Source organism: Scleropages formosus, chromosome 1 (assembly GCF_900964775.1).
Source record: "Scleropages formosus chromosome 1, fSclFor1.1, whole genome shotgun sequence".
Taxonomy (NCBI): Eukaryota; Metazoa; Chordata; class Actinopteri; order Osteoglossiformes; family Osteoglossidae; genus Scleropages; species Scleropages formosus.
Window position 1 is genome coordinate 21,329,037 of NC_041806.1, and position 12,235 is coordinate 21,341,271.

Consider the following 12,235-nt stretch of genomic DNA (forward strand, 5'->3'; position numbering starts at 1 on the left):
GTCACCGGGTAGGCTCCGGTTCCCCGTGACCCCGTATGGGACAAGCGGTTCTGAAAATGTGTGTATTTTTAAATTCACTATGATAACACACACACACACACACACACATTGGCTACAACTGCTTGCCCCAGCAAACTGGAGCCTAACCCGGCAACACAGGGCACGAGGGAATATGTCCGGGAACGTATGCTAGTCCATCACGAGACACCCCAAGCAGGACTTGAACCCTAGACCTACCACAGAGCAGGTCCCGGCCAAACCCGCCGCACCCCCTTTATTATAACGCTATGTCATTTAAATGAAAGATAAGGCAGCTTTAGGGAGGTGCAGCGGGTTTGGCCTGTGCCTGCTCTCCGGTTGCTCTGGGGTTCAAAGTCCTGCTTGGGGTGCCTTGCGATGGACTGGCGTCCCGTCTTGGGTGCGTCCCCTTCCCCTCCAGCCTTGCACCCTGTGTTATTGGGTTAGGCTCCGGCCTGCCGCAACCCTGCTCGGGACAAGCGGCTTGTGTGCGTGTGCGACAATGCAGATTTGGCCTTAAGAACAGATGCACGGTTCAAAGTTTCAGATATTTATTATGCTTTACTAATGCTGTAGGAGGCTTTGGAGAAAAGCGTCCGCCAGGTGTGTAGGTGTAAATGTAAACGCAGAGCGCAGTGCTAGGTGTTCATTACTGCCCCGAAGGACTGTACGGCAGCGTTCCGTACAATATGGCGACACCGGGACAGCATCGCACTTCCGCGCATGCGCAGATGGAGCGTGACGACAGCAGAAATAACAACAACAACAAGTCGGCTGACTCGCGATGACTTGCACTCTCGAATTGCACAGCAACTGTGACCGCACGCTGATAAAGCTGGTCGCTTGAGTCACGCTAACTGCGGCAAATCGGCTCCCCGGTAAAAGTGCGAACTGTTCATCGGGTTCGCCTTGTTGAGACGCTCGTGCAGCGCGTGAGGGGGCTGGACGGGGACGTGGACGTGGACGAAGGCAGCGCAGGTGAGCAGCAGCTGAGCAGGTGAGCAGGTGGACAGGTGGACACACCGGTCTGTCCGCGTTCGGCATTTAACACTGTAACTGCATGACTCAGCACAACCGTCTCCCGAGCCGTGTGTTTCTTTGAGTTACACTTCTTTACCTGTCTGATAAAATTATGAACGATTATTATAATGTTATATATATGATAATATATAAAAGTAGTACAGACACGGGTGGTATTTTGATGGTATTACTCTCTCTTTTTTTGTTGCCTACCCTGAAGTTACACATTTCAACATATACCTGAAATGAAAAACGACCTGTTTGTCAACTCTTAAATGAAAACATTTTGTCAGAACTCTAGTATTTTCAACCTTCACATTAATTTCACATTTCTTAATTGTTTTATGCTTCAGATTGCATGTTGACCTAAGGCAGGATATTTATTATTTTAATCATTCATTGTTCAGCTGACACCAAGTTTCTCCAGTGTCAGTAATGATGTTAGATGATCTGTCTCTTCCCATTTATACGCTACGGTATCCTTACTGTATCAGTTCAGGGTAAGTACCTTCCTCAAGGGTACTACGGCATGAGTGGGATTCGAACCAGCAACCTTCAGATTTTAGGCAACCTCTCTAACAACTACGCTACCCGCAGGGTTAAAAACCGTTCTACACGATGAGAGTGCGAAGCGTTTTGAAAACCGTGCTCAGTGTTGAGCAGGCAGAGGGAGTGGGAGCCCGGGTTCGACGGAGCATCGGCCGCAAGGAGGTGAGAGCTCCGGACCCGAGACGCGCGTGGCTTACGGTTTTCGCCGAAGCAACCTGACGGCATAAGATTTCCGACCATTTTACCGAAAGTACAACATTTGTGGAATCATCCGTGAAAATAAAAATGCTGTCGCAGATACGAGCATCCCATGTGCTGCTGTTCTCAGGTATGCGAATGTCCCCCTTTCTTTGACCTGCCGCTCAGTAAATGTTCTCTCGCTTTGGTCGCAGCTAAGAAACTTGGATCCGTTTCTGATGTTAGACGAGTTCAGGGTGAGCAAGCCGGCAGGATTCCCTGACCATCCCCACAGAGGCTTTGAAACAGTAAGTGCTTCATCTTTCTCAAACGTTTATTTGCTCTGGGATCAACTCGTGAGCCCTATAATAACTTTTCTCTAGGGTCCCGGTACAATCGTGGGAAATGATGGATATGCAGTAATACATTTTGGGCAGTGAATGGATGCCTGCGAGTGTATATTTGGGCAGTAGCTAAAATAAGCATTATATAAGGTAATATAAAATAACGTTGCTGTTACTTTTTTATTACTTTACATAATGTTTGTTTTACAAATCCAGCTGTGACTGCAGTAAAATTGTGTGAACATGTTAAGGGCAATGGTAGGGGCAGAGGGGGACTAGGAACGTAGAATCAGGAGCACAGCGCATGACTTTTTTTGGGTGAAATCCAAATGCTTAAGATTTTAGGCTAGAATAGATGTCGGAACTGAAGTGGAAAGAAGATGGCTTAACTTTTTTTTTTTTTTAACTGTAATGAAGATAAAGGACTGTCTGGGTGGTACGTCTCGGATGACGGGTATGAGGTTTGCCCCTCAACCACTGGTATACATCATAGCATTAAGACTTTGACAAATATCTTTTGTTGTTTTGCTCGTGTTCACTAACTCTGCATTTTTTTTTTTTTTTTTTTTTTTTTTTGGAAAATGATATAGATTGCAAATATTGTTTTGAATAATAAAATGTTGAGGAGACATTACCTGCCATAGAGTCACCAGGGACACTCCCATTGATTTGCACCTCCCGGTGACACCTGCACACTGGTTTCATACCTGAAGTGTACGCTGGCGTGAAAGCCAATGAAAAAGATATACTTTTGAGCAAAAGTTTATGGTTTCGAGTGGAGAACCAGATTTCTGTTGATACATGTGGTCAGGAGGCATCGCTCTGGAGCTCAGAATCAGTGTTTATTTTCTTCCTTAGTTTGTTTCTCTGGTTACCTGAAGAGGCGCTTCTTTCATTCCCATTTTTGTTTTCCTTTCCTCCATAAAGCATGAACAAACACATGACTGGACCATTTGATGGCCCCATCTGGTCAGTGGGTACACCCTGACATGTCATGCTCATATAAGTGAAAGTGTAGTTTTGACAAAAAGCCTTTTATTGGGGGGAAATGTTTTTTCTGTCATACGTATCTTGTGTTTGGCTGTGGTTAACATTTTTGTTAAATAATCACACTTTTATAGTCACCAGGTGTTGAACATCAGTAAAAAAAAAAAAAAAACAAAAAGGTTTCTCGCACACATGACCGTTGCCAAAAATGTCAAAACTCTCTCTCTCACACACACACATTTTCTGAACCGCTTGTCCCATACGGGGTCGCGGGGAACCGGAGCCCAACCCGGCAACACGGGGCGTAAGGCCGGAGGGGGAGGGAACACGCCCAGGACGGGACGCCAGTCCATCGCAAGGCACCCCAAGCGGGACTCGAACCCAAGACCCACCAGAGAGCAGGACCTGGTTCAACCCACTGCGCTACCACTCCCCCCCCGACAAAACTCCTGATTCAATAAAATATCCTGGGCAGTGTATTTTTTTCACGCATTTACATTGACACGTACTGACTTGCATCGTTTATATACCAGATGCATTCGTAAAATTTTGATAGGGTGCGGTTGTCTTTTAGATCACATCCGAAAAATCTTTTGTGTTCTTTTTTTTTGGGGGGGGGGGGGGGGGGGGTACTCAATAAATTTGGCTAGCCGTTCTGTTGCTCCTGTTCTCACACACAGTGTCCGATGTGTCTCCACACAGGTGACCTACCTTTTACAGGGTGTTTCTGCCCATGAGGATTTCTGTGGGCACAGCGGGATACTGAAGCCTGGAGATCTGCAGGTAACTTCTATGCGGTGTGTATGTGGATTTTAAAAAAAAAAAAAAAAAAAATCCTTGGAAACATTCAGTTGACAAGACCTTGTAAATTAAGACAATGTTTTATTATAATTGAACAGAATTAGGAATGTTATTCTATGCGACTCCTAAAGTAACAGTCGCTGATGACCTGATGGAGCACAGCCAGTAATTAAACAGTGTGTGCCGGCAACTTCCCGTCAACCTCCCCACATGCTTCTCATCTACCCTGTGGGCTGCTGGTCCTCTCATCAGCCTAAAGACCTCTGCAAGGTTGAGCGACTTGAGTGGAAGTGGAGGAGGGGCGGAGGGGTGCAAATTTTCCGTTGGCCACACGTGTGTGGAAAAGACCTAAATATGCGTGCGCAATTCTGGGCTCTGCTCTTTAAATTTATTTCCGTATCGCACTGCGAAATGCAAAATTGTCCGACGGGTTAAGCAGCTGTTATATATTTGAGTACGTTTACATTCACGTTTATTCATTTAGCTGATGCTTTTCTCCAATGCGACTTACAATGTTAAGGTTACAATTATTACCTTAGTAGGTTTATAGACCACTGGAGAAATGGTTTAACATGAATCTCCAGAATGATTGAACCACTAGAGTGGTAGCAGATTGAATGCTTTGGATATGAAGAAGCTACTTGGAGCGGTTTGATCAGATCTGTCACTTGTCGTGGTGTCTCGGGCCCCTCTTTCCGCCAGTGGATGACAGCGGGCCGCGGGGTGGTCCACGCGGAGATGCCCATGTCCGACGAACCCATCCACGGTCTCCAGCTGTGGGTGAACTTGCGGGCAGCTGACAAGATGGTGGATCCTCAGTACCAGGAGCTGAAGAGCGCGGAGGTCCCTAAGCCGAGTCAAGGCGGCATCACGGTCGCTGTCATCTCAGGCGAGGCCCTCGGGGTCAAGGTGAGGTCCATCAACGCTAACCCCCACACCTAGGGAAGAGAATGGCAATGATGGCTTGGGAGAAGAAAAAAAAAAAAAATTTTTTTTTTTTTTTTTTTTTTTTTTTTTTTTAAAAAGAGATGAACTTCTACTGTAATATACAGTGGAAAACACTGTCTGACTAAATAGTTTTTGTTTTTCATTCCAATTGCTGGATTCTAAAACATGTTGCGCATTAATTGCATTTCGTCTTCTTTGTATGTGCAGTTGAATGTTCTCTGTGTAAGAAAGATACAATCTTTACCATGCTGTTTTGGGTTGCCTTTTTGTATGTTTTCTATCCCCAATTTGTTTGCAGTTGAAGTATAAATGAAATTTTTGTTTTTGAAAGTTAATCATTTCCCTATGATGACATCAAGTGATTCCAGGCTACATTGGAGGTTTTGGACCCTGCAAAATCCCCCACCCTTTCATTTGTTGCTTGCTCTCCGTTTTGCGATTCGGGGCATTAATCACACCCTTTCTACTCATTTGTACACCATTTGTGGATATTTGTTGACATTTTTCAAGTCAAGGCCCTTATTTAAGAGCAGCAACACCCCAGCCATTGAGCAACTGCTTCCACGTGGCAAGGCTCTTTTCTTACTGTAATGATGGAAATGCGTCTGCGACGGTATAAATAATGAATTAACTTTTAGGGTAGTATTTAATCCTGTTACTGTTTGGAGTGTTTTCACGCCAATGACATTTCACTTTAACGTCTGTAATCGCGAAACGTGGGTTATCTGACATCTAACTGCCCCAGTAGTTAAGGGCAGGAGCCTCCCAGATCTTGTCTTCAGGGTGAATTTAGGACTGGGAGAGGAAATGGGGAAACAGATTTGTGTGGAAATGGGTTTTAATGGTTGACATGCTAATGTGAGTAAACAGTGTGGCTTTCTGCTCGGGTTACATGGGGGCAGGTGAAATATAATGTCACGCATGCAGTTTAACGTAGGACAGCCATTGCGTTGCCACACGCAGTACTGTAGCTGCTGTGTATTTAAGGGGGAGGATGGTTTCGGGGGTCACCCGACCTTTGACGTTCCAAAATAAGCGCAGTGGCTGCGGAAAAAGGTGCAATTTCCGTATTTCATGTGTTTTGATGACATAGAATCCATCTCTATTTAAAAACATTCAAGAGTTTATTGTCATGTGTACAGTAAACAGTTTGAGATTCTTACTCTGTGAATCCTCTGAGCAGCCTATGACATAAATTATAAGGACATAAGGAAAGAAAAACACAAGGAGAACAGAGGGCGTAAATCACAAATTTACAGAAATTACTATTAGTGCAAGGTCACAAATTACAAAAATTAGTTGAAAAATCCAAGAATCGAGGTTATATACGTATACAAAGTGTGCAGGTCGCAATGTAAACATGGAAGTCGTACATGTGCAAAGTCCTGCAGAGGTAGATTGGGTCTATTCGCAGTTGGGGGGTAGGGTGTATTTGCGTACGCAAGGTATGCAGAGGTGGTCTGTGGTCTCTGATGATATTAGCATTGTTTGTGTGTGTGTGTGTGTGTGTGTGTGTAGGAGGGATGGGGGGTAGCTGACACCTCTCTGGCTCAGAGGGTGAACTGTGTCTGCTGCGATGGGTGGAGAGGCGGCGGATGGGTGTCGTCCACAAGCCCGATGGCCTGTGGGTAAAAACTGTTTTTCAACCTTGAGGATCTGGCTCTAACACTCCTGTAGCGTCTGCCTGACGGTGAGGGTGTGAAAAGGCTGTGCTGGGGATGACTGTTGTCCTTGATGATGTTAATGGCTCTCCTGATGGTTCTGGCCTGGTATAGGCTCTCCGGTGATGGTAAGGACGTTCCAGTGACGGTTCGAGCAGCTTTCACCGCTCGCTGTAGCGCCTTACGATCCTGTACGGTGCAGCTTCCGAACCACACTGCGATAGAGCTGGTGAGGACGCTCTCCACTGCGCGCCCGTAGAAGCTTCCGAGGATTCGGCTCGGCATGCCAAATTTCCTCAGCCTTCTCAAGAAATGCAGATGCTGACGTGATTTCTTGACCGGGTGCATTGTGTTGTGAGACTAGGTGAGATCTTCAGTAATGTGAACACCCAGGAATCTGAAGCTGCTCACCCTCTCCACCACTGTCTCACTAATATGCAGTGAATGTGGCTTTAATTATAAAGAAAGATTTTTGGTTGAATAAACTTTTGCTGCAATGCATTCAACACAAGTATTCTCCTGATGTTTGTGTGGATTTGTTCTCATCTTATTATTCCCATGTTTTACTTCCTGTTGGCATCTTAAATTATAAAAAGTAAGTAATTCTTAGGGGGTTGAGTGGGGATAAATATCTGATCCAAGGATGTGGTTTTGAATTCAGTATGAGACATTGCAGTGTTATTCTTTGAGTTGGTTCCTGCTGTTATAATTACTTCTGTTTAAGGGAACCACAGAAATAAAAATTGGAAGTTGAAGTACAAGTGCAATTGAAAAACTCTTCTCAGTCAGGGAAGGGTCATGTGACGCGCAGTGGTTTTTTTTGTTACTTCATTATTCATGTTTCCCCCTTTCAGTCGAAAATCTACACAAGGACCCCAACAACCTACCTTGACTTCAAACTGAACCCAGGAGCGGCTCATCAACAGCCCATACCTTTAGGTACTGATAGTTATTACAATTTTTTAAGATTTTTTTTGTTTGTTTGTTTCAATTGGAGACATTAGCAAAATTTTTTTTTTCCCTTCCAAAACATGCATCTTTGTCCACTATTATACTATATCTACATGGCATTTCTATATTTTCATTGCTGCAGTTCTAAAATTCTTCTCTTTGAAACATGACCCCATTTAAAAAAGGTTTGCATTTAAAATAACTTTATTCATAAGGATGATATATTTAAGAACAACAGCATTTGTTGTGGCTGTGAAGTTATTTTCTTTTCCTATTTATATTTTTTATTGTAATGTTTACCTCTCTGAAAAGACTTTTTGGAAATTTTACCAGAGGAGAAGGTTGCATGGTACTTAAGGAAGGCGCTTGGAACCCAAAGGCATCTGGTTCGGGTCCTACGAGTCATAGTATTGCAGGACTTGAGCAAAGTGCTCAGCCCGAATGCCTCCTGTTACATATCCAGTTTTATACAGTCAATCACTGCATTAACAGTCAAAGAGGCCGTTGTAATTTGCTTGAATGGAAGTAACAGCTCAGAACTGTGTTGAGTGGAGTCTCCCATGAATAAATCAAATTTTCCTTTATGCAGATATCAGTAAAAAGGTGTTACTTTACAACAAATTATGTTAAACAGTTTATTCTATTCATTTTATTCTGTGCAGTAATTGCCCATTTTGTTAAGGTTTCCCACAAGAGTAATTCTGAATAAGATCCTAACAACCCGAAAGATAAATTTCCTGTACAATATTACACAATCCTCTGTATATCAGTTTTTTACTTCAATTTTGATTTTGTTTTTTCCTTTTAAATACTAGGATGGACCGCATTTATCTACACCCTTTCCGGACGTCTTCACGTCGGTAAGTCGGTCTGATGCAGACAATTAATTTCCTCTTGCTCAGTCGCCACAGCGCAGGGTGCTTAAAACCAAATTTTAGTAAAACAAGTAAGATGGAAAGCATCTTGTTCCGAAACGTTCTTTGAAGTTACAGAAACGAGGAGGAGGTATGTTTCCCCCAGTAATTACGTTACACACTTTCCTTCATTAGTTCTGCCCTGGATGCGGTAGTCAGCGTCCCGGGGCGCCCTCAGACCGGCTACATGTCTTAGCAGGAATCCCAGAGGCAAAACTTTTGCTGTTAGGATTAACTTTCTTTTCCCCCCCCCCCCCCCCCCCCCTTCTCCTTGAAGGTCCTGATGATAATCAAAGTGAAATAGAGCCTCATCATACTGTGGTTCTGGGAGATGGAGATTGTGTTAAAGTTGAAAACAAGGTAATGGTGACATGTAAAGTATAAACTATATTTTGGGTTTTTTTTTTTTTTTTTTTTTTTTAATTTCACTTCAAAACACACAGGCTAATCAGATTAAAAATCTAATTGGTGCTGGAAGGCTGAACATAAGGCACTTTGTTGAGTAAGTTCCATAAAAAAAAAAACTTGCATATATGTAATACATTTGAAGAATAGTCTGCAACACCCAAGTACAGATGCTCCTCTACTTACAATGGTTCGACTTGTGATTTTTTCGAAGTTAAGATGGTACGATAGTGATACGTATTCGGTAAAAATCCGTACTTGGAATTTTGAATTTTGATCTATTCCCATGCTTGCAGTATGCGGTACAATACTCTCTCCCGATGCTGGGTGATGGTAACAGCATCTACTGAACCGCGCTCGCAGTCTCTGTAGCGATCACGCGAATGAGTGTAAACAACCAATATTGTGTTGAAAGCAGTTTTTATTTTGCGTTTTCGCACCCCATCATGTCTCCTAAATGGCCATGTGTGTCTCGTGCGAAAATTTGCTTGGCTGTAGGCTATGGTAAGTTCTCTGAGAACGTTTACATTTACATTTATTCATTTAGCAGACGCTTTTGTCCAAAGCGACGTACATCTCGGCGAAAGTACAATTTATGCATTAAGAGAAGGAGACATAGCTGCAGACATGAAAATCTCAAACATAGTTTGTTCCCTACCACTTGCTGCACTGAGCTTCATTGATTGAGTAGGTGCATAAAACACGACAGACAAATCCTGATACCTTCCCACCAATTTTTTTTTTTAGTTTAAATATTACAAGATACACAAATAAGTAAGTACAATGCCAGAGTGGTGGCTGAAAAAAGGTTGTATTTGTATTCCAGCACATTTAGGGTAGGCCAGGCTAGGCTATGATGCTCAGTAGGTGCAGTACTGTATTCTTTTTCCACTTCCACCCATCGTAAATGGAAAAATCGTATCGGAACGTAACTCCATCGTTAGTCGAGGAGCATCTGTACTTTATTAAGTTTGAGCTACATCACAGTGTAAACTGATTTAAAATTTCTGAAAATGCTAAAATCCTATTCGGTGCTGATTGTTGAATGTTTTATCCAGTAAATCAGTTAATTTTGTCATCATCTTACCACATTGAGCTTTATTATCTCCGCTTGACCTCCATGGTAACAGTACAGCTCTTCCTGCTGGCGCCGTTTGAATCACTGACACTCAGGGTCACCAGTTACCAGCTGTAAACACCGTGGAAGTGGGTTGAATCAACCTGGTCCCACGGGCCTGTTCTGTTGTGCACTTCACTGCCATTTGTTAACTTGGATGTCCTTAGTCTTAAAAGTGCTGCTTCCGCAGGCATTGTGAGTCTTTAAGTTTTGCGTGTTTTACACACTAGTGTAAACATCAGGCGTGTCGGTTTTCAGGGATCGGAAGTTTCTCACTTTGTGCTGATCGCTGGAGAGCCCATCAATGAGCCAGTTGTCCAGCATGGTAGGATGGATCTTTCATTCTTATTTAAAGCAGCATGTTTGTGTGAATTCCTCTTTTGTCTCCCTCTGACTCTGGTTGGTGTTTTTTGTTTTCCTCTCCTCTTTTCCCAGCTGACTTATTCTGCTATATCTGTAATTTTGTTTTATTTTCAGGAAGCGTGTTTAGCATTACAACTTTGTTCAGCGCTCTGTGCCACTGTGGTTAGAAGAGCTCCATATATAAATAAATTGAGTTGCATTCAATTTACAACATGAAACAATGCAAACTTTTGTGTATATACAGTACTGTGCATAAGTCTTGGGCACTTAGATGTTTCACAAAAATATTTGTTTTAGATGGTTATCTAATGTCTTCTGCATTACTATCAATGGGAAATACCATATTTTAGATTTCCAAGCATTTCTTTTGCAAAAAGTTAGAGTATGGGTTTTGTACACACACACACACACACACACACACACACACACACACACAGTCTGAAACCACTTATCCCAAGCGGGGTCACGGTGAACCGGAGCCTAACCCAGCAACACAGGGAGGGGACACACCCAGGACGGGACGCCAGTCCATTGCAAGGCACCCCAAGCAGGACTCAAACCCCAAACCTACCAAAGAGTGGGACCTGACCAAGCCCGCCAGGACTCCGCTCGGGACAAACGGTTGTTGGGGATGGATGGTTATTAAGCTTTGTAGGAAGATTATTAATTAAGAGCATTATTTTTGGAAGCTTTCTCACTTTACACCTTTTTCCCCTAAGTGCCTAAAACTTTTCCTCAATACTGTGTGTGTGTGTGTGTGTGTGTGTGTGTGTGTGTGTGTGTGTGTGTGTGTGTGTGTGTGTGTGTGTACAGGTGGTCCTCGATTTGCGATGGGGTTACGTTCCAAGAAACCCATCATAAGTAGAAAATATTGTAAGTTGAAAGTGCATTTAATATACCTAATCTACTGAACATCATAGCTTAACATACATGCAGTGACCATTATGGTCTTGCCACCTTCATGCTGGGCAAATATCTTGAGTTTCTTCTCAAGAGTAATTGCCTTCCTTTTCTTGTTCTCACCAGTTGCAGGAGACACAGATGGGTGTTTCTGTGACATTATGGATGCACAAAACAATGTATATACAGGAGGGTATCTGTATTGGTGACCACGGGGCAGACTGGGAGATCTAAACTGCTGTCGCTACCCAGCATCACGAGAGAGTATGGCACCGCGTATCGCTTGCCCAGGAAAAATTCAAAATTCAAAGTATGGTTTCTACTGAATGTCTATCGCCAGATCACCATTGTAAAGTCAAAAAATTGTAAGTCAAACCCTCGTCAATCGGGGACCAGCTGTGTGTATGTATAAATATATATATGTATATATGGACTTTGCAGTATTGACGTGAACTGCATTTGAACACAAAACTGAAAAATATGTTACTGTGTCTCTGTTAATCCCTCAAGGTCCTTTTGTCATGAATACAAATGAAGAAGTCAACCAAGCAATGAGCGACTTCAGGTCTGCGACCAACGGGTTCGAAAGGGCAAAATCATGGAGATCCAAAATACGCGATTCCTCGTAATACATATTTATAATTCACTTCAGGGTTTCTGCAGATTTCAGTCTTGACAGTTGCTGAGTTTTCGTCTTTGTTTTTTAAAATCTTTTCACGAACGCGGCTATGTTATTTCACCGTTCAAGGGATCACTGACATTAATATTCTGTGTCTAGTTACAAGTTGCTGACAAAATACCTTTAGCTTCTTATGAATCATGGTGAAAACATTCCTAATATTAATTTGATGCATATCACATAATCTTTACAATATAGTCTTTAACTATTATGTAGAGGCAATTTATATTTTTATACTATATATATCTGCCTTTCAGTTATAGAATTTCTTGGTCATTTTAGCTGGGTCTCTGCATTGTAGAGCATTACCTTACTATGACTCTGTATTTTCAGAAATTTTTATGATGACTGTCCGAAATAAAGCTTTCTTCAATAAATAAGATACTAATTTATATGCCATT

At 42.7% G+C, this 12,235-nt stretch overlaps 1 protein-coding gene across 2 annotated transcripts; it reads left to right on the forward strand.

Annotated features, from left to right (window-relative positions):
• The first annotated feature begins 519 nt into the window (after positions 1 to 519).
• pir (pirin) lies at positions 520 to 12,235 on the forward strand. 2 transcript variants are annotated; one of them, XM_018749874.2, is made up of 10 exons: positions 520 to 996; positions 1,636 to 1,749; positions 1,980 to 2,072; positions 3,798 to 3,878; positions 4,599 to 4,805; positions 7,360 to 7,444; positions 8,272 to 8,316; positions 8,648 to 8,730; positions 10,151 to 10,217; positions 11,666 to 12,235. In XM_018749874.2, exons 2-10 carry the CDS (start codon positions 1,657 to 1,659, stop codon positions 11,782 to 11,784), a joined length of 873 nt encoding a protein of 290 aa, XP_018605390.1. In that variant the 5' UTR covers positions 520 to 996; positions 1,636 to 1,656; the 3' UTR covers positions 11,785 to 12,235. The 2 variants fall into 2 exon arrangements, with proteins under 2 accessions (XP_018605390.1, XP_018605389.1); XM_018749873.2 differs by having other exon boundaries at positions 521 to 1,015.

Excerpts from the sequence above, each read along its gene's own strand:
- pir (XM_018749874.2), top strand. The coding sequence starts at position 1,657 with ATGAGAGTGCGAAGCGTTTTGAAAACCGTGCTCAGTGTTGAGCAGGCA. Across the intron at positions 4,806-7,359 it reads GCGAGGCCCTCGGGGTCAAG|TCGAAAATCTACACAAGGAC; the intron begins GTGAGGTCCATC and ends TCCCCCTTTCAG. Across the intron at positions 7,445-8,271 it reads TCAACAGCCCATACCTTTAG|GATGGACCGCATTTATCTAC; the intron begins GTACTGATAGTT and ends TTTAAATACTAG.